Raw genomic sequence first — 20,745 nt, 5'->3', positions numbered from 1 at the left:
TCTCTGGAAGAGGGCATATAATATCGGACCCATTTGGTTCCTAAATGTTTAGTACAGCTTGCTAAAACTGGCTGGGCCTGTTGCTTTCTTGGTGCAGCAATTAAAAAAAAAATTATTGATGTTTAATTCTTTCAATAGTTAAAGGATAATGTAGTCTTTATTTCTTTTTTGGGTCAGTTTTGATTGGTTGATTTTTTTCTGGGATTTTTGGCCTTTTCATCTAAATTTTCAAATGTGCTGTCTTAAAGTTGTTCACAACATCCTCTTAATATCTTTGAAATCTTTGTCACATGGGCAGGCATGGTCTCCTTTCCATTCTTTATTTTTATTTTTGAGACAGCGTCTCTCTCTGTTGCCCAGGCTGGAGTGCAAGTGGTGTGATCTCAGCCCCTGCAAACTTGACCCCTTGGGCTCAAGCCGTCCTCCTGACTCTCCCCAAGTAGCTGGAACTGCAGGGGTGCACCACCATGTCCAACCAGTTCTTGTATTTTTTGTAGAGACGAGGTTTTGACATGTTGCCCAGGCTAATCTCAAACTCCTGAGCTCAGGCCATCCGCCCACCTCTGCCTCCCAAAGTGCTGGGATTACAGGATATGAGCCAATGCACCCAATATCTAATATGGAATTTTGCCTGATTTCTGCTTCCCTTCTTTAAGTTTGTGCTGTTTGTGGTTGAAATAAAATCGGAATGTGAATGAATTTGGAAGTGAGTCACTAGACACAACCACTGCAGTCCTCAGGCCTAAAGACGACAGACTGTTTAGGAAGACTAAGTGGTCCTGGCTTTTCTTATTATAGAAGTAAGCTGCAGCTGTAGAAAGTGCAGATAATAAACAGGAAAGATACAATTACCTATTATCCACTACTTAACAGTAACCACTAGAGTGTGTGTGAGTACATACTTGTGTTTTCTTTTTTATAGAATTAAGACTGTATTATACATGCTGTGTTGGCACATTTTTCTACCCAAGCAAGGAATCATGAGCAACTTTTTGGGTCAATAGCTGTGAAGGAGCAAAGATTTTACGACGCTGCATGTCTGGCTTAGTGTTTTGGGAACTTCTTGTCTGCGCATGGCTAATCTGTTCACGGTCCTTGTCTTTCCCATTTAGACATAACTCAGGCAAATGTTTTCGTTCTCTCTAGGAAACAGACTACATTTAAATCACATGAATCATGTCTTTGGGTTATTTTATGATTGAGGGGAAAGAGGAAAATCATGTTTTCGGCACCAGGGTGGTAAGGCAGTAACCTGCCTCTTATTTCCCAGGTAGCTCTCTGATAACGTCTTGTGACTTTGAGCCTGTGCCTATCAGCCAGGCTTGTTTTCTCAAAGTTTTCAGTGAGGTAGGAAATGAAGAGGAAGAAGAATACAACCAGGATGGGAGATAAGACCTCCAGTGCTTAGGGCCAGAGTTTGGGGAGGGAGGGAGGGAGTTCTAGAGAATGAGTCTCTTAACTCTGTATTAAAAAGGATAGTTAGAAGGGAGAAATGATAGCTAACCAGGGTACAGGGGAGCCCTGGGATTTTGAAACAGTTCTATCTTTCAGGAGGCGTTTGGGTTTCGGCTGCATGTGTTTTGAGCTTGGTTGGCCTAGTGTGCAGCTGTGCGGATGCTCTGGGCCTCGGTGCATTCCCGGTTTATTACAGGAGGCTTTTGTTACACCCTCTAGGTGTCCCCCAGGACGAGACAGATGCGCGCTCTTCCTCCCGTGTGTGTGGCAGGCGGCCCAGCAGCTGTGACAGGCGCAGCCCAAAGGCACACTGCTGGGAGAACACGCTGCTCCTGCCAGTCCTGCCTCCCAGCCAAGAGGGAGGTCCCTGTCCCCGCTTCCTATGTGTGGAAAAGATGCGGCCCCGTGGGGGTATGGACATGCCTAGAAATCCCTGCCTCCCACCCTGTTGTGGGTAGACTTCCTTCGGGAGTATAATTAGAAACCCACGAGATTTCCGCTGTAATGCTGAGGGCTTTGGCTGGTGTCTTGTCTTGGAAACAAAGGGCATTTTTGTGCAGTTCGCAGCATGAGGCCTCTGCAGGGTAGGCAGGGAGTAGGAGAAGACAGACATGGCCTGCCACCTGGGAGCTCTGAGTCCCCGTGGATACCCTTCTGGCAGGTGCTAAGCACACTCAAAGCAGTGACTTCTTGCAGCTGCTTCTACTTACTGAGGATGCCCGCGTGGCTGGGCACCCTGTGCTTCCTCAGATGAGAGGGTGAACTGTGAGGAGCATCAGTAAATGGATGGCTGATTGGGCGGTGGGTGTGGAAACCGTGGGCATCATGAGCTTCTGAGGCCTGGAAGGAGCCAGAGACGAGCCAGTGACTTGCAGGCTAACTGTCCCGGAAACAGCATTGGAAGCCAGCCCCAGAAGAGTCTGACTAAACTGTCAGCCCTCTTCCTTGCAGAGTGCAGAGCGTATATGATAACAACGGGCATCTCACAGAGCATTTTTGTTTGTTTGGAAAGCGATATTGACAGTTTTCAGTTAAGGTGTTGTGTTGAAAGCCAGGGCACTTTAACAATTCTTGAGTCTATGTCTGTGAGGATGGAGCCTATGTGAACAGGAATCTGAATCAAACAAAAAGGAAAGAGAAAGAAAAAGGAAGGAAGGATGGATGGACGGACAACACAAATAATCCTAAGTATCAATGTTTCTGCAAAAGCAAGTCATGTTTTTCAGATGTTCTTTCCTTGTGTGTCCCTGGATGGAAGCAGATCTGCTAGGGGCTCCCCTGACACATGGCAGTGGTGTCCCCACGCCTCTCTCTCAGACATACTCTCAGACAGGCTGGCCTCCTCCCTCCGGCTTTTCCGTCGTTCATTCCTGAGATGGCTGCATCCTCTTCCCAGGGCGTCCTTGCCGGCTGCACTGAGAGGTCAGCTGCCAGGGTGCTGGATGCCACTGACAGGTGCTGGCCCAGGTGCTCCTGTGTCGAGGGCCATTTCGCCTGCCAGACAAGCTTCTTGTAAAATGTGGGCCAGATGCAAGTTGGGACATGTCACTCTCGTTGTGTGGGATGGTTCTAATGCAGCGTCATCCTCAGTGTGGTGGGAAATCTGAACAAGCCTGGGTGGGAAATCTGAACAAGCCTGGGCTGTGGCAGCTAAATATGCCTTCCCTTCCTGCAGAGATTTTGGTAGGGGTGGTGGTCAGCATTGATTCTTTCTGGTTTCTCTTAATGAGGAAGCAGAAATGTCACTAGCAGTTTGGCGGTTCTGGCAGGTGAGAAGGGGGCTGAGAGAGGCCTCTTGGAATGTCTGCTTGTCACCTATTGCATGTCTAGTTGGTTGGTAATTCCCTTCACCATGCGAGCAGGCTGGGTAAGCCTGGCGCAGCCCTGGAGGAGCCTGTGTTGAGAGTGGGAGACAGCAGGAGCATGGCCACTTCTTTTTTTTTTTTTTGAGATGGAGTCTCACTTTTGTTGCCCAGGCTGGAGTGCAGTGGCATGATCTTGGCTTACTGCAACCTCCGCCTCAGGGTTCAAGTGATTCTCCTGCCTCAGCCTCCCGAGTAGCTGGGACTACAGGTGAGTGTGCCACCACACCTGGCTAATTTTTATATTTTTAGTAGAGATGGGGTTTCACTCTGTTAGCCAGGATGGTCTCGATCTCCCGACCTTTTGATCCGCCTGCCTCAGCCTCCCAAAGTGCTGGGATTACAGGTGTGAGCCACCGTGCCTGGCCAAGCATGGCCACTTTGAAAGAGCACCTGGCAAGCATTCTCACAGAGGAAGGAGCAGGGTCCTCAAGAGGACCAGGAAGTGAGCTCACAGTGGCTCAACAGGCAGGGAGGAGTGAGGGTACTCCAGGGAGCAGTGACAGCAGATGTCAGAAGGAACAGCACAGGGCAGTTTGAGCCAGCATAGGGATACTGGGTGAGTGGCAACTTTGAGCCTCTTCTCCCAATCTCTCCTTGAGGGAACCCCACAGCTTCTAGCCCAGACATGGCCACAGGGCAACAGCTTGATGACATTGAGAGAGCCAGGACTTTACAGCCAGCCTCCTCTGTAGACAGCCTGTCCCACTCCACTGTCCCTGGCATATGGTTCCTGAGTCCCAGTCATGCCAGAGAGCCTGAGGCCCAGCCAACTACATGGCTGAAACTTGGAGTGTGGCTCTATCACCTTCTGGAGGGACCTGGAGAGCTAGCTGCTCCCCGTGGAGGCGCCTGAAGGATTCTGCGATGAGCAGGGCTCCCTACCCTGTGTACACGTGGGCGTTTCTGAAGCACACAGATGTAGACAGCAACCTGGGGGGTGAGGCCGAGGGCAGAGAACCTGATGGGGATCCGTGTAAGATTCAGAGCAGTCCTGGAGGATACTCCTTTAGCACAGCTAACAGAGCTTGCATCTCTACCACTTCTGCTGGCTGCTCTTCCCAGAGTCCACAGGCTTGCTGTGGCTAGTTCTGCTCTGGTGCAGCTACGGAGATTGGGCCCTTGCCCTCTGCTTGGATTCTTGGTCTTTGAAATCTTCAGTGCTCCTCCCCAGTCCCTGTGCCCCCCACCCCTCAGCCTTGCAGTGACCTTGCAGCGGGACGCAGAGGAAGTCCCGATAATAGAGACAGACCTGGTAGGACCCTTAACTTTGGGGGTCCTCAGTCCCTTCCTCTTTGTGGTGGGGGTGAGTGCCTGGGCTCTGAGATGTCAGTTTGTGGAGTTAGCTCCCCCACTCCCAAACCCAGAGAAGGGGCCAGGGGGCCGCTGTAAGAAAGCCAGCCTCCTGCACAACTTGGACATGGCTGCTGGGGATTTATTCTTTTCCTTTCTCTGGTCTGTTGAGTAGAGGACTTTAGTGGCTAATATGAAGACACTCTTTATCTCTGTATCTCTGTCTCTCTATCTATTTATGTGAGACTGGGTCTTGCTCTGTTACCCAGGCTGGAGTGCAGTGGCAAGATCTTGGCTCACTTGTAGCCTCAACCTCCTGGGTGATCTTCCTACTCAGCCTCTTGAGTAGCTGGGACTATAGGCACACCCCACCATGCCCAGCTCATTTTTGTAGTTTTGTAGAGACAAAGTCTCATTGTGTTGCCTAGGTTGGTCTCAAAGTACCGGATTCCAGTGATCCTTCTGCCTTGGCCTCCCAAAGTGCTGGGATTACAGGCGTGACCCATCATGTCTGGCTTATGTTTTCTCTCTCTCTCTCTCTCTCCATTTTTTTTTTTTTTTTTGAGAGATGGAGTCTTACTCTGTCACCAGGCTAGAGGGTAGTGGCATGATATTGGCTCACTGCAAACTCTGTCTCCCGGGATCAAGCAATTCTGCCTCAGCCTCCCGAGTAGTAGGGACTACAGGCATGTGCCACCATGCCCAGCTAATTTCTGTATTTTTAGTAGAGACAGGATTTCACAATGTCGGCCAGGATGGTCTCGATTTCTTGACCTTGTGATCCGCCCGCCTTGGCCTCCCAAAGTGCTGGGATTATAGGCGTGAGCCATTGTGCCTGGCCTATGTTTTCTCTTTAAACATCTTTTTATTTAGAAAAAAAAAAATTAAACTTAATGACAAAATAAAAATAGTGTAGGAAACACCCTTATGCCTTTAACCCACGTTTTCCGTTAACGTTTTTTGCCTATTTGCTTTCCCTGATTCATCTGTGTATGTATGTATGTGTGTACATACAAAAGGTTTGTACTGAACTGTCGGAGGGTGAGTTATATATATCATGACCCTTTCCTGCAAATAAGTATGTATTTCCTAAAAATAGGATGTTTACATCTTCTAGTAAACAGCTACTTGATACAGTAATATATTTGATATCATATTATGACAGGAAGTTCATTGTTTTGTCAATTCTATTAAATCCCCATTATTTTTGCTTATGTGATTATATAATGCCCACAAACATCAAGAGGTGATGGTGGCAGCTTTAACTGGTCAGATTTTCCCTCCTTTTCTAAATCCCCTTAGACCAGGTGTCCCCAAACTACGGCCCGCGGGCTGCATGCAGCCCCCTGAGGCCATTTATCCACCCCCGCCCCCCGCCCCGCCACACTTCAGGAAGGGGCACTGCTTTCATTGGTGGTCAGTGAGAGGAGCACAGTATGTGTTGGCCCTCCAACCGTCTGAGGGGCAGTGAACTGGCCCCCTGTGTAAAAAGTTTGGGGATGCTTGCTTTAGACAATGTCTTGAGCTGATTCAGTTTTTTCTGAGTTGTGCTCTGTCACCCAGGCTGGAGTGCAGTGACGTGATCTCAGCTCACTGCAACCTCCGCCTCCTGGGTTCAAGTGAGTCTCATGCCTCAGCCTCCCAAATAGCTGGGATTACAGGCATGTATCACACACCTGGCTAATTTTTATGTTTTCATTAGAGACAGGGTTTCACCATGTTGGCCAGGCTGGTCTTGAACCCCTGACCTCAAGTGATCTGCCCGTCTTCGCCTCTCAAAGTGCTAGGATTATAGGCATGAGCCACTGCGCCCAGCCACAGATTCAGTTTTTAAACATATATCTTGCACTTCTTACGTTGTCTGAGACTATGGTGTGGACCTGGGCAGTTTAAAGGTAAGGAAACTCAGACGTGCGTTTTGTCTCACAAGCTCCCTGTCTAAGCAAGAGACCAACACTAATCAGATTCATAAACCAGGAGTCAGCATACTGTGGCCCGTGGGTCAGATCCAGCCCCCTGCTTGTTTATACACAGCTCAAGGGCCAAGAATGATTTTCATATTTTAATGGTTGAAAAAGAAACAAGGGAAGAATACTATTTTATGACATGAGAAAGTTATATGCAATTTAAATTTCAGCATCTATAAATAAGGTTTTACTGGAATGCAGCCATGGCTGAGCATTTCTTGCTGTCTGTGTCTGCTGTTCCACCACAATGACAGGTTGAGGAGTTGTCACCACCACTGTGGGACCTGCAGGGCTTAAAACAGTTCCTCTCTGGGCCAGGTGCAGTGGCTTATGCCTGTAATCCCAGCACTTGGGGAGGCTGAGGCAGGTGGATCACAAGGTTAGGAGTTCGAGACCAGCCTCGTCAATATGATGAAACCCTGTCTCTACTAAAAAATATAAAAATTAGCCGGGCGTGGTCACAGGTGCCTATAGTCCCAGCTTCTTGGGAGGCTGAGGCAGGAGGATCACTTGAACCTGGGAGGCAGAGGTTGCAGTGAGCCAAGATGATGCCACTGCACTCCAGCCTGGGTGACAGAGTGAGACTTCGTCTCAAAAATGTGTGTGTGTGTGTGTGTGTGTGTGTGTGTGTGTGTGTGTGTGTATTTCCTCTCTGGACTGTTGCAGAAAGTTTTCCAACCCCTAGTGTAAACACCCTGGAAGTGCTAGGAAGGAGGGATATAAGGAGAAAGAGGTGTTCTAGGGGGTCTGTGTGGGGAGCTGGGGGAGGGGTCCTTAGTTGGGAGCTAAGGGGAGGGAGGGGGTTTGCTGGAAGAGTGGAGTGTGCCTTCCACACAGCACGCTCAAAGGTCCTGTGGCTGGGGAGTGTGGACTTTTCAAGGGCTGAAAGTTGAGGGATGGAGATATTAGGGTGGGGACCGGGTAGGGGCAGGGCTCTGCCAGAAGGGGCTGACTCTTGTCCTTCCCTTTCTTTTAGGTAAAACCTGTTTCCCAGCCTGTTGGCATCCTGTGGAAAGTTGGTCAGCGGCAGCCTGGGGTGTGAAGGACCTGGAAGCCCTCTGGCATGTCAGAGGTGTTGAAACCAAAACAAACATTATGTATAAAACCCTGGCTCCATCGGCTCCGGCTCCGTCATGGGTGTTGGGCGTCTGCCCAGAGTGTCACCAGCAAGCTCGTTTCCATGTCACCACAGCAGAGTTGCTTCTGCCACCCTTTGGGTGCCCCTTTAAAGTGTCCCCCACTTCTACTCCCTGCTAGAGAGGCTTTGTGCCTTGCTAAGGAGCAAAGGGTAGAAACATGTTGATTTTGAAAAAGTTTTTTTTTTTTTTTAAAGACAATTGTTGACAATAGTGAAAGAGATCAAGAGGATGAAGAACCTAAACAAACAAAAAGGATGCCCACTGTGTATTTAGAATTTCTGATGTTCTTCTCTGCAGCTTCTGCACATTGGACTCCATCTGACTCTTTGCTGTCTTTTCGGCGGGGTCAGGTCCTGGCCTCATTCTGGCATTACCTGCGTCAGAGTTTAAGGTGGACGTGCTTAGAGCTGGTCAGCCCCTTCCAATCCTGGACATCTGTGGCTCCTTTTCTTTCTTTTCTTTTCTTTCTTTCTTTCTTTCTTTTTTTTTTTTTAAGGGTTCAGCAGAAATCAGTATGGCTAGTTCACAAAGAATTTCCAGTATCAGGGAAAACTGTGTGTGTATGTGTGCATGTGCATGTGATGCCTATGAAAGTTTCTCCTCTGAAGGGAGAATGCTAGGCAGCTTCTGTAACATTCTTTGTGCTTTTTTGTTGTTTCTCTGCTCTGTCACTGTTCCGCGTTGTTTGCCTTAGAAGTGTAATTTTAAAAAACCACAGTGGTAATTTAAATGAATGGTTATTTGGCTGGCTGGAAAAAAGCATATGTTAGGGAACTATATTTGAAGTCAGTCTAGACCAGGCTGGACTAGAAACCCACCCGGACTCAGGAGGCCCCACAGGACCCAGGAGGCCCCACAGGACCCCGGGAAGGCAGAGGTTCATGGGAAATGGCTCTGTCCGAGCTGGTGAAGTGAGGACTGCCTATGACATTACCTGGAGATCTGTGCTGGCTTCTGCAGACAGGGCCTTGGGCTGATGTCTCAGGTTGATGGAGGCCTCGGACTCGCGGTGTTCCCAGGCTAGCGGCGACTGGCTGTAACAAAGATGCTTCTTTTCAAGTCTATCAGCAGTGCCTTCTGGACCCTGCGATCTTGCTCTCTCTAGAAAGTTGATTTTTATTTTTAAATGTTTTATCCCCCTCACCTTCTTTCCTGGCATTGCTCCAGGGTTTATGGTGTTTGCCTGTTGATCGTCCTGCTCTCTTTTTTTGGATGAGAAGTCCAGCCTTTCCCGACGCACCTCCGTCTTCAGGTTTCTCAGTTTTCTGAGACGGGTTGGGATATGTGGGAAGGGGCATGGAAGCTCCTCGGCCCCACCTGCTGGGAAGGGAGACTGGCCCCCTGCAGGAAAGCGCAGAGCCCATGGGAAGCCCCAAGTGAGGATGGTGCAGCTGGCTCACCGCACACAGCACTACCAGCCGCGGGGGCCTGCGTGTAGCCTCTGCTCCCTTTATTTCACCTTCTTTGTAGACTTTTCTTCTCCGTTTTTCCTGTCTGCCAGAGGGGTGGGACTGGCAACAGAACAGCCGTGCTTGCTTTATCTCTCCTCTCCACGGTGTACTCAGGCCCGGGTGGTGACTCATGGGAGCCTGGGCACCTCGCAGCTGTTCACCCCTCAACCTTTGAACTGGAACTGCTGGCTCACTCGGGGTTTTCCACAACTGCAGCCGAATCCCATGGACAAGCTGGACTCCTTGGCCTGACACAGAACGCCGGGCCCCGGCTGCCAGGTGCTCGCTGCTGGTCCTGGCAGAAGGGCGGCTGCTGAGAGTGACCTTGCAAATCCTTGCTGGAGCCTCAGTGCTCCAGGCTCTCCAATAAAAACCCTTTAGACACCAACAATGTGTACCTTGGGCTTGGATGTTTTCTATGGTGCAGGCCAGCTAGGCCGCCTTTTGTGAAGAGGGACGTGGGCCCGACGCTGGGGAGGAGGGTGGGGGTGTGAGCTGGGCGGGAGGTGTCTGGATCCTGGCGATTTAGAGAAAGGCTTTGGGGGGGAGGGGCATGCATACTGTTTTTACATCTACACACACGATTTACGTTTACATATACGATTGCAGGCTCACTGGCTCATTTACTGGAAGCTCGCTCCTTGGCTAGGACATACTGAGGCCTGATTGATTACGGAGAGTGTTGTGGCATCTCCAGAGAAGATGGAAACAATCACATAAAAAGCTGCTAGCTTATTACTGCCTCATACCTGGCTTGCTTGGCGCTTTCTGTGGGGGAGCTGGGGATGCCTCTGGGCCAGGGTTCACAGCAAGGTGAGCAAAAGCCACAGGAAAAGCCCACTCACTTCTGTTTCAACTGGTGCCCTTGGATGTCACCAAGAAGCTGGGGGTGTGGTCTGTGTCCCTCCTCCGTGAGGAACTACTCCTGTGCCTGTTCTTCTCTACCACCATTGCAGTGACTGAGTTTCTCCAGGGTAGCTCTTTCTCCAAACAGCCGCATGGGAAGCCAGCCCTGGAGAGTGGGTTTCTCCATCCTCTCAGTCTTCTCTGAAGGTGTCTTCCACTGGGCACCCATCTTCTAAGCTTGGCTTGTTTGGATGGCCGGGGACAAGCCAGCCTGACAGGGATGAGTGTGTTCTGGTGTCTGCAGCGGTCTCTGAATGGCGGAGGGTCCGCTGGTGCTGCCACTTGCCTTTTTGTTTTGGAGATTCTGTTGAGGCTCCATCCCCACCTTGCCCTCTTCTACAAAATCTGTCTTCCCTGCAGTGCTGTGGAACACCTTGGGAAGCCAGTCAGAGTCATAACATCAAAGCCCCTCCCTCTACTGCCTGCATCTCTTGAGTTGAATGGTTATTCTTACACCATGTGGGGATGCTTTATGAGGACATAGCACATTATCCTCAAAGGGCCCTTGATGCAGTTGTAAGTTTGTGTTCCATGCTTGTCCCCTTTGGTGAGATTCTTGGGTGTTGGAATCATTTTAAGGGAATCAGGGGAAATTACCCAGAAAATCGGGGTCTGCAGGAGAAGAGGGATGGGGGTACATCAATGACCCAAACCGGCTGGTAAGATTTGGCAGCTGAAGCCATTTAAAGAGACTGGCAGCCAGGCATGGTGGCTCCTGCCTGGAACCCCGGCACTTTGGGAGGCAGAGGTGGGTGGATCACCTGACCTCCCACCTGAGGTCAGGAGTTTGAAACCAGCCTGGCTAACATGGTGAAATGCTGCCTCTACTAAAAATACAAAAATTAGCCAGGCCTGGTGGTGGGCACCTGTAATCCCGGCTACTCAGGAGGCTGAGGCAGGAGAATTACCTGAACCCAGGAGATGGAGGTTGCGGTGAGCTGAGACTGCGCCATTGCACTCCAGGCTGGGCAAGGAGAGAAACTCCATCTCAAAAAAGAAGAAAAGAGAGATTGGCATCTTGGTGTTGCCAGTTTCTGAAGAGGGAAGGGGAGAGAAGGGTTATGTTACAAGCATCACCACCAAAAAAGTCGCAGAGGACTGTGGCTCAGCAGAGGGGAGAGCTGTAGGAAGGTCTTCGGGGAGGAGGCTGGGCTGCCTCCCCAGCCACTCACCTTCCCTGCACGTGCTTCTTGTAGCAGCCTCATGAGTTCACAGGTCCAGGAGTTGCTTGCATGGTAAACACAGCTCCCTGTGCCTGCCTGTGCCTCCTGTATTTGGGTTAGATCTTTTCTTACGCAAATAAGTGATTTAATCTTCTCAGGGCCAGGGACAAGCTCCAGGGACCTGGAAGGTGTCCACTACAGCCCCTTTAGTGCAGGAAGAGAGTCTGCCCCATAAGGCCCCCAGGCGGCTCCTGGTGACAGGTGCGAGCCGGCGCTTCCGTCCAGTCTGGCGGGGCCACAGTTGCTTGTGGTTTTCATTTATCAGAGAATTCCAGGACACCTGATGGAGACTCAGTGTACACAGCATACCACTTGTGAAAACAGAGTTGGTTTTCCCTTATTTTCGAGAACCAAATAGACATGGCTGTTCTGGGTGGCTGTCACTGGCCTCTCCCTGCCTTGCTACTTGAATCTTCTTGGGTCTACCAAGTACCTGGGTGTGACTGTCGTTGCAAAGTGCCTCAAAATTTGCTGGTATTTCTTTTTTTTTTTTTGAGACGGAGTTTCGCCCTTGTTACCCAGGCTGGAGTGCAATGGCGCGATCTCGGCTCACCGCAACCTCCGCCTCCTGGGGTCAGGCAATTCTCCTGCCTCAGCCTCCTGAGTAGCTGGGATTACAGGCACGTGCCACCATGCCCAGCTAATTTTTTTGCACTTTTAGTAGAGACGGGGTTTCACCATGTTGACCAGGATGGTCTCGATCTCTCGACCTCGTGATCCACCCGCCTCGGCCTCCCAAAGTGCTGGGATTACAGGCTTGAGCCACCGCGCCCGGCGCTGGTATTTCTTGTTACGCTGAGTTAGTTTATCAGCAAGCTCATTTTCCCGGGGATGGGTTTTTTTGATGAGCCAAGTCGAGGTGGACGGGCACACAGCAGGCTGTCGTGTGTCTGCTGGCAAAGCAGATGGCCGGCAGTCTCCAGTGTAAATGTCTCAGTGGCTGATCTGGCCTTGGGTGCTGTGAACAGGCTTCCTGTGGTGAGCAGGTAAGAGTGTTGTGAATGAATTATCCCCAGAGTCTGCAAGACAACCAGCCAGGTGGTGCTGTGTGTGGTGGGAAGATGGGTTGGATGCAGACAGATAGGGCTCTGTTTCCCGGCCTCACTGCTCACTCGCAAGCCATGTGATCTTGGCCCCACTTTACCCTTAGGTGCTACAGAAACACACCTCATTGGTTATCATGATCATTAAAATAGGCAGTTTAGCCAAATATCTGCTGGAGGTGCCTGGCACCACCAGTACCACCGGGAATGGTTACCACCACTGGCTCCACCTCCACCACGAATAGTTTTTGAGTTCTTTCTGGGTGTGTTACCGGGTCGTGGGATGGGACGGGGCTCGGCTTCCTATCCCGGTAAGATGAGCCTGAGGTTCTTGGCCTCTCTTTGCCCCAGGAATGGGGAAGAGGGCCCTGTCAGTGCGGTGAGCTTAGCGTTCATATAAATATCGGACCAAAGAGTTTTGCAAATAAGCGATTTATTAGGCAGAGAGAGAGAAAGGAAGGAGAGCGATCGAGAGAGAGCTCCCACGCTGCTGTGGGAGGGGGATCCGGATGGGATATCCGCATAGGTAGAGAGGGAGAGACAGCTCCCATGTTGTTGTGGGAGGAGATCCCAGAGAGGGAAATCCACGCAGGTAAGGTGCAGAGCGTGGGGGGGGGGGTGTTACTTTGAAGTTATTCCCGCCCCATTCATGTTCTTGTCCAATGAGAGTTCTTTCAAACTACCTCTCGAGTGATTGATCTTTGACTCTGATGCTGGATTGGCTGTCTGGCCTAGAACAGAGGCCCTTCCTCCCAGAGCTTTTTGAGGTCTTTTTAAACAAAGGAGCACACCTGAAATTTTACCTAGCTCGTGCAGGGTCAAGTTGGACAAAGAACTCTAGGTTCCCGGATGGGAAGGTGGATGGAGGCATGGCGCTGGGAAGTTCTTGCCTTTGAAGTCACACCCCTTGTGGACCCGGGAAGAGAAGTGAATATAGTCCCTGAGGTGCCAGGTGTCTTTGCACACGTACTTCCTTATTCAGTCCTGAAGGGCATCCTTTAGACAGGTGTTATTCCTTGAAGACACTGATCATTTCCATAAGCCCAGGCCTGTTTCGGCGGAACCATATTCGCCTCCCTGACTCTCCATGAGAAAGGAAACATCTTCTATTTGCCCAGCACTTTATCATGCTTTGAGTCCTGCCAACAAGGTTGTGAGGTAGGTGATTGTCTTCATTTTGTACACACAGGGATGGGTTTAGGAAGGTCAGTCACGGCACAGGGTCACATGGTTTATAAGGGGCAGGTCTTGGACCACCAGTCTCCTGCCTTCTTCAGCACTTTTCCCTGAAGGGAAGAGGAGGGGACTTTCCTTTTAAGACCAAAACTGCTCACACTTGGGATAGCACAAGATGTCGGCGTTGGCCCAAAGAGATAAGGTTATATGTTTCATGGGGCACCCACTCTGGCCGTTGCTCCCCAGTGGGGAAAGAGGTCTGCAGATGCTCCCTTTTCTATAATTCTCCATCCAGATGCCCCTTTGCTAGCCGCCAGAGCCTGCACTGGGTTCATCTTCCCTAGGGCCCCGTTTGCTGCATGCCTTGGCTGGGACATGGACATGGACGGAGCTCAAGCATGCAGCCCAGGGTGTCCACATTCATGTGCAAGGCCCTTTGTTACAGTGACCAGATGGGGATGGCAAGAGAAGGGGAATGGGCTGCAGGCCAGGGACCTCTGCTGATGTCCTGACCTGAGCCTAGCAGGTGTTAGGAGCAGGTCAGCTAATCAGGGACCTGACTTGGGCTGTGTGTTCGATTTCCATTTTTACTTGTGCCCTTATCACCAAGGAGCTCACTCCCAGTGCCTGTGATGTTATGATGAACCATCAGCCAAATTGGAGTCTGGTTCTGGGGGATTTTCTACGTCTCCTCTTTTTTCTTTTCAAGACGTAGAGATGTGCTTTGGGGTCACCAGTGTTCCAAGGTCACATTGTTTTTCTTGGTGATGGTTCTGTTCCAACGTTGGAAGGTTGTGAGACCATTTCTTGGTTTGACCAGCCTTGACATCAGCTCTCATGATGTGCTGCTCTCACGTTCCCTCTTAATTCCCTCAAGGTCTTGGTAAATGTCAGTGTACTTTTCTCTCTTGCCTTCAGTTGGAATCACCATCTATGGAAAATAATTATTGGAAAGATTTTGGAATAGAAAGCAAAGAACAGCAGATTTGTGTAAGCACCACATAAAGTGACTAATGACATGGAATAAATAACCTCTTTTTCATTTGAAGTCTACTCCAGGGCAGTCTGCACTGCCTGGCAAATCAATCTCTTTCTATCCACTGTTCATTCACACACTGATGGAGTGGCAGCGTCCCTTTGCTGAGGTGCTGAAATGCCAAGCTTCCCCAGGGGGCGGTGGGAGGGTTGAATGAGATAAGGCGCACACAGTGGGTGCTCGATGAATGGGTGTCATCTTATTATATATCCAGCAGGTCTTCTGGGAGCAACAGGGCATGATGCTGGGGCCTGCTAGACTGCAATGGTGGGTGAGGAACAGTCCTGACTCATAAGACTGTAGGTGTAGGAGGGAGATGAGGTTTGCACACAGAGCACAGGGTGGCCGCCATCTGCTTTACTGAGGCATCCCAGCAACCAAGAGCATCAGCTACTATTTGCTGAGCTTTTAATATGTTCCTGGCAGCATTGCATTGAGAACTGTACGTACATTGTACAGACACTCATTTGCATAGTAAGACTAGCTTGGACTCTGGAGCCAGACTCCCTGGGCTGGAATCCTGGTTCTAACATTTACCACTTGTGTGGCCTTGGGCACATCTCTTAACCTCTCTGTGATACCCTCATTTTATTTGTAAAAGGGAAATAACAGCAGCCCCTACCTCATCTGGGTATTGTGAATTGGATGTTTTAATGTCTTCAAAGCACCACCAGGCACACAGCTCAAATGCGTGAATGTGTCCGGCAGTAGTGCAGAGTAGCTTCTCTGTTACGATGTTCATGTGTCAAGCTAGGAAATCGAGGCTTTGGTAATAAAGGCACCCAGATCCCTGGCTTGCAGTGGTCTGTCTGCGGCTTGGAGGCCTGGCTGCTATGCACAGTGCTACATTGCCATCCAGTGCTGGGACTTGGTTTGGAGGCCTGGGCACTACGCACAGTGCTACATTGCCATCCAGTGCTGGGACTTGGCTTGGAGGCCTGAGTGCTACGCACAGTGCTACATTGCCATCCAGTGCTGGGACTTGGCTTGGGGGCCTGGGAACTATGCACAGTGCTACATTGCCATCCAGTGCTGGGACTTGGCTTGGTGGCCTGGGTGCTACCCACAGTGCTACATTGCCATCCAGTGCTGGGACTTGGCTTGGAGGCCTGGGTGCTACACACAGTGCTACATTGCCGCTCAGTGCTGGGACTTGGCCTAACGTCAGGGCCAGCCTTGCATGAGGGTGGGCACTGATTCCAACCAGGTTCCTCGGCTCTAGGACCTGTAAGAGCTACCAAGTTCTGTGGGACTGCAGAGGCTGAGAGAGTGCTGAGGTGTGGGGATCCCCCGAGGCTGTTCTCTTTCTTGGGGCAAGAAGTTGGTGGTGACTGGTGTTTGGGAGATTGGGGCCCACGAATGTATCCCTGGGTTGGAGATGGAGAGGAGGCTGCAGAAGGGCTTTTTGTTTACCTGCATAATCCGGCTCCTCCCCTCCCCTCCCCTCCCCTCTCCTTTCTTCTCTTCTCTTCGTCTCTCTTCTTTTCTTTTCTTCTCTCCCTCCCTCTTTGGAGACAGGGTCTTGCTCTGTCACCCAGTGGCATGATCATGGCTCACTGCAGCCTTGATGTCCTGGGCTCCTGCGATCCTCCCACCTCAGCCTCCCAAGTAGCTGGGACTACGGTCACCTGTCTCTATACCCAGTTAATTTTTCACTTTTTTTTGTAGAGACATCTTACTGTGTTACCCAGGCAGGCCTCACACTCCTGAGCTCAAGTGATCCTCTTGCCTGGGCCTCCCAAAGTGTGGGGATTACAGGCGTGAGCCTCCGGCCTGGTGACAATAGCCATTTCTTAAAAGCAGAATGAATTCAGCTTCAGGGAAGCAAAGTCGGGCTGAATATAATATTATACCCGGTAGAATGTCTGTTTCCCTCTGAGACCTCCCTCTTGCCACCCTTATTATGGGCACTTTAGAGGTGGCAACTCTGGGTGACACAGGCCCACTGTCTTAAGGGTTACTGTCAGTGTCCCCAATGCTGCTGTCATCTTCCCTAAGGGGAGCTCCTGTGCCTTAGATGTGGAGGTCTTCTTTTTTTTTTGAGACGGAATTTCGCTCTTGTTACCCAGGCTGGAGTGCAATGGCGCGATCTCGGCTCCCCGTAACCTCCGCCTCCTGGGTTCAGGCAATTTTTCTGCCTCAGCCTCCTGAGTAGCTGGGATTACAGGCACGCGCCACCATGCCCAGCTAATGTTTTGTATTTTTAGTAGAGATGGGGTTTCACTATGTTGACCAGGATGGTCTTGATCTCTTGACCTCATGATCCACCCGCCTCAGCCTCCCAAAGTGCTGCGATTACAGGCGTGAGCCACCGTGCCCGACTGGAGGTCTTTAGATTTGTGGGGCACCTTGATTCCAAATAGTCCCATTTCTTTAGTGAGCATTTAGGAACCTGTGGGACCATGTGCCCCAGTGTTGGTTCAACACGTGACCACTTTGATAGACATGAACTAATTCCAGTGTCTTGTAGATTCATTAGCTAAAAATAGGATTTGGACTTAGAAGAAACCATTTCAGATGGAGTTAAATCAAATAGCAGAGTTTTGATAAAAAGTGTATTTTAAAAGCTATCTTTTAATTGCTGAAAATTTGGAAGACAGATAATTATAAAGAAGATAAAATAAGGTATCCAGATCATAACCCTGATTAGCATTTTGGTGGGTTTCCCTCTCAACTTTTCCCTCCCTGCTTCTGTCCCTTCCTCCCTCTCTTCCTCCCTCCCTTCTTCTCTCCTTCCTTCCTTCTCCCCTCTCCCCCCCACTTCCTCCCTCTCTCCCTCCCCCTTCCCTCCCTCCCCTCCTTCCTTCCTTCTCTCCTCTTACCTCCACTCCCTCCTTCTCTCCCTCCCTCTTCCTTCTTTCCTTCCCTCCTTCCCACCCGTCCATCCACCCTTCACTCACTCATTTGCAAACACGTTTTGAACTCCTACTTGTGCCAGGCACTGTGCTAATTGGAAAGCTCAATAAATCGAATCTAGGGAGGGCCAGGACACATCCTTGCCAGGGAGGACAGAGAATAACGTGCTGTGACAGGGACATGGGGCACCCAATGCCCGACAGGAGAGGAACTGATTCTCCCTGGACAAAGAGTGACCTCTGGCCTTGTGTGTGCCTTGCCTTTGTTTCCTCTACAAAAGTGGGTCATCTGACCTGATATTTTCATTTCATTTTATGAGCATTTCCCCATGACCATTCATATTTAAAATGACCTTTAAACAGACAGCCTTCCCATTGTCTTCTGTGGGACGGCACTACTGAGCCACCTGTCTCCGTCCTGTATTGGCAAAAGCTGTGAATGAGAGAGAGGCTTCATGGAGAAGTACAAAGGGAGAGGCCTTGGGGTCTGACCCAGCTCCCAAGAGCTCAGATTCCGCGTGGTCTCTTTTCCTGCCCCATGTTCCTCCCCTGAACCCCCTTTCATTATTTCAGTCTGAACCTAAGAGACGGACGCAGCCCGCCTAAGTGCTGAGCCCTCCTTGCTGTGACCTGTCATTGTTCCTGCACGGCCCAGAGCATCTGCTCCCCCGCCAGGCCCGGGAATTAGGACTAGAGTGTGAGCAGTTCTGACTCTGTGTTTTCCCCTCCCCTGGTGGGGAGAAGTCAGTAGCTGTCCTTGTGTCATTTGAGCCGAGCCCACAAAACGCAGCTGCTGCCCACGGGGAGCCTGTCAAGTGAGGGCTCAGTGGACAGCATGAGCTGAAGCTCCTGGAGCAGGACGAGGCCATCAGACGCCCCTGGCTTTCCCCCAAGCATGGCAGGTATCGCAGCACTACAAGCCCCGCAGTGACCTCATGTGCAGTGAGTCTCCCCAAACCCTGTCCCTGAAGCAGCCATCCTGTGGGATGTGTATTTCATGATATTTGCTCGCAAGTGTCTCTAATTGTCACAGCACCATTGTCTTGAGATGCCGCTTGCCTCTAAGCCTACATCATTTGTCAGAGTTTGATGTATCTTTTTTCGAAGGTAGTAAAAGTCATCCTCTGGAGGAGGTGCTAGAGCCTGGGAACCTTCAACCTGAAGTCTGTACTCAGGGACAAAATGCTTCTGATAAGGTTGATACTTCGAAGTTCCTGGTGTAGGCGTTCACCCTGGACGGGCCCTTGGAGATCAAAAAGTTCAGCATCCTCACTCCATGCTGGAGGACACATGGGCTTGGAGAGTTTATATGAATTCCAACCCTTTTCTCCATGGGAGAGAATGCCCCCTCTGAGCCTAGACCATCTGGCCTGGAGCCCAACGCCAGTCTCCGTGGGTGGCCAGTGGCTTTCTCGCCCTGTGGTTCTTCCTTGTATACTTGGGTCTCATGGCCTTCCCACCCACCTCAGAGGAGGCTATCTGGGACCTGTCAGGGGCGCACAGTTACCCACATCCAGACTGTGAAGGGCGCATGCCGGACCGGAGAACGGATTTGGACACGTCTGTCAACAAGCCTCAGATTCACAGCACAGTGCTTTTCAAGGGAAGCACAGGAAGCTCACTGAGCAAGGGACCCAGGAGTCTGAAATCCTCATACGTCCCCCTGAGGGGGACCAGGAAACATTGTGTAGGGCAGTGACCCCAAGTGGATGGTGAGACCCAGCATGGCTTCTGCTGCAGGGGCTTCAGCTGAGTGTTTCTTGGTCTGGAGACCCCAGCAGAGTCTACCTGAGCTGGTGAGGGGGGAAGCTCCAGGGCTGGGTGTTCTCTCATGGGGTGTTGGGTGTCAGAGGCCCAGGGCCAGAGCACCAGGGGCCCCAGTGGAAGGAACCAGAAATAGAGATGTCAATAACCAGTCCAGCAGTGTGGGCAGGGGCCTGCAGAGGCTCAGTTAAGGCCTTGTGGAAAAGTCTGGGAAGCTGCCTCAGCAGCCTGGAGGGAACATGCCATGCTCTGATTCAGTGGGTCGCTGTCTGGGATGCTGCGTTTCCAGCAAGCTTAAAGACTTGATGGTGCTGCTGGCCTCAGAAGCACATCGAGGAAGAGTGAGACTTTAAGGCTGCTTTCCGCTTTTTTTTTTCTGCACACTGCTTCCAGCTTCTGATTTCTAGCCCTGGAGCTGTAGCCCACAGCCCTATGTACCCCAAGCCCCACCTGCTTCTCTCCAGCATTCCCCAGCCCTCCACTCCTCTCCCAGCAACATTCACATCATCTTTGATTTGGGGTTTCATCTGTCTCCCGATCTCCCTCTCCTCTCAGATAACCCCTGTATTAAAATCACGGTGACCAGGCACAGATGTCCTGGCCGGGGAATCACACATGTAAGACGCAGGTATGTAAGGCCAGGAAGGCCCATTGAGGATGTCACCCACCCTGGGGGAGACTTGGATGGGGTGGCAGGTGTCTGTTTGGAGGAACAGGGTTTCCAGGATGGCGGGTGCCAGAAGATGGTCCTGACGTCTGAGGAAGGACCACATAGTCTGATAGGGTGAGGCCGTAAGCCCACACAGATACTTGGCTAGGGCTTTCTGATGAGTGGAAGAGACTTAAAAAGTACTACAGAGTGTCCTTTCCTTCTCATCAGCCAGCAGGTGGAGAAAAACGCTTGATTCCGAAAGAGAGGGTCTAGCCGTTGAGGAAGATGGAGTGTATCCTTTAGGGCACGCCTGGTCTTGTGGGACAGACTGACGGGGGAAGGTCTTGCCATGATGTCCTGCCTGCCAAGTGTGATGGGTGGCCCCAGGGAGAGCAGCAGCCAGTGCATCGAGGAAAGACCAGGGCTCAGGGGGAAGCTAACACAGGTAAAAGATGCTGCATGGACTCATGAGATTGGGGTTCACTTCCGGCTACAGAAGGATGAGCTTTAGGCCAAATAATCACTCTCTATGCAGGGGAATGATGGCAGTGGGGTGTGTGAGTACAACAAAGGACTGTATTTGGAAACTGGCTGGGCAGTGACACAAATTGGCCACAGAAAGGTATAGATGAAGAGGAGAGAAAAATATTCTGAATCCCTCAAGAGCAATGTCCACAGAGTAACAAGTTCAGACTTTGCAAGTCGATGCAAAGCATCCTGAGATGGGCGTGTGAGGACGGTAGCTGCGCAGGTGGCGGATTGCAGATCCCCCTGTGAGCAGTCACAGACTTTGTCCATAGGAGCCTTCAAGTGTGTCAGGGTGGCTTTTGTATGTGGGGCTCTACATGGTATACCAGAAAAGGTAAATGGGTGATGGACAGCTGAGTGGATTCTCAGCAGGTCAGGAGGAGGACAGTGGGGGA

At 50.8% G+C, this 20,745-nt stretch overlaps 1 protein-coding gene across 3 annotated transcripts in view; it reads left to right on the top strand.

The window, feature by feature from the left end:
- FAM174B (family with sequence similarity 174 member B) overlaps nucleotides 1-20,745 on the top strand; it is a 94,872-nt gene that overhangs the window by 36,809 nt on the left and 37,318 nt on the right. The window contains exon 3 of one of the 3 annotated variants that reach the window (XM_039480083.2): nucleotides 7,554-9,558. The exons of the other annotated variants lie outside the window; for them this stretch is intronic. Within the exon in view, the coding sequence (XP_039336017.1) occupies nucleotides 7,554-7,557 (4 nt within the window). The 3' untranslated portion in view covers nucleotides 7,558-9,558. Of the gene's footprint in view, nucleotides 1-7,553; nucleotides 9,559-20,745 lie in introns of those variants that run through there. 3 annotated transcript variants of the gene reach the window in all.

This window comes from Saimiri boliviensis, chromosome 5 (assembly GCF_048565385.1).
Source record: "Saimiri boliviensis isolate mSaiBol1 chromosome 5, mSaiBol1.pri, whole genome shotgun sequence".
Lineage (NCBI taxonomy): Eukaryota > Metazoa > Chordata > Mammalia > Primates > Cebidae > Saimiri > Saimiri boliviensis.
The sequence above is the reverse complement of the archived record's forward strand: the minus strand, read 5'-3'. Positions and strand labels throughout refer to the sequence as shown.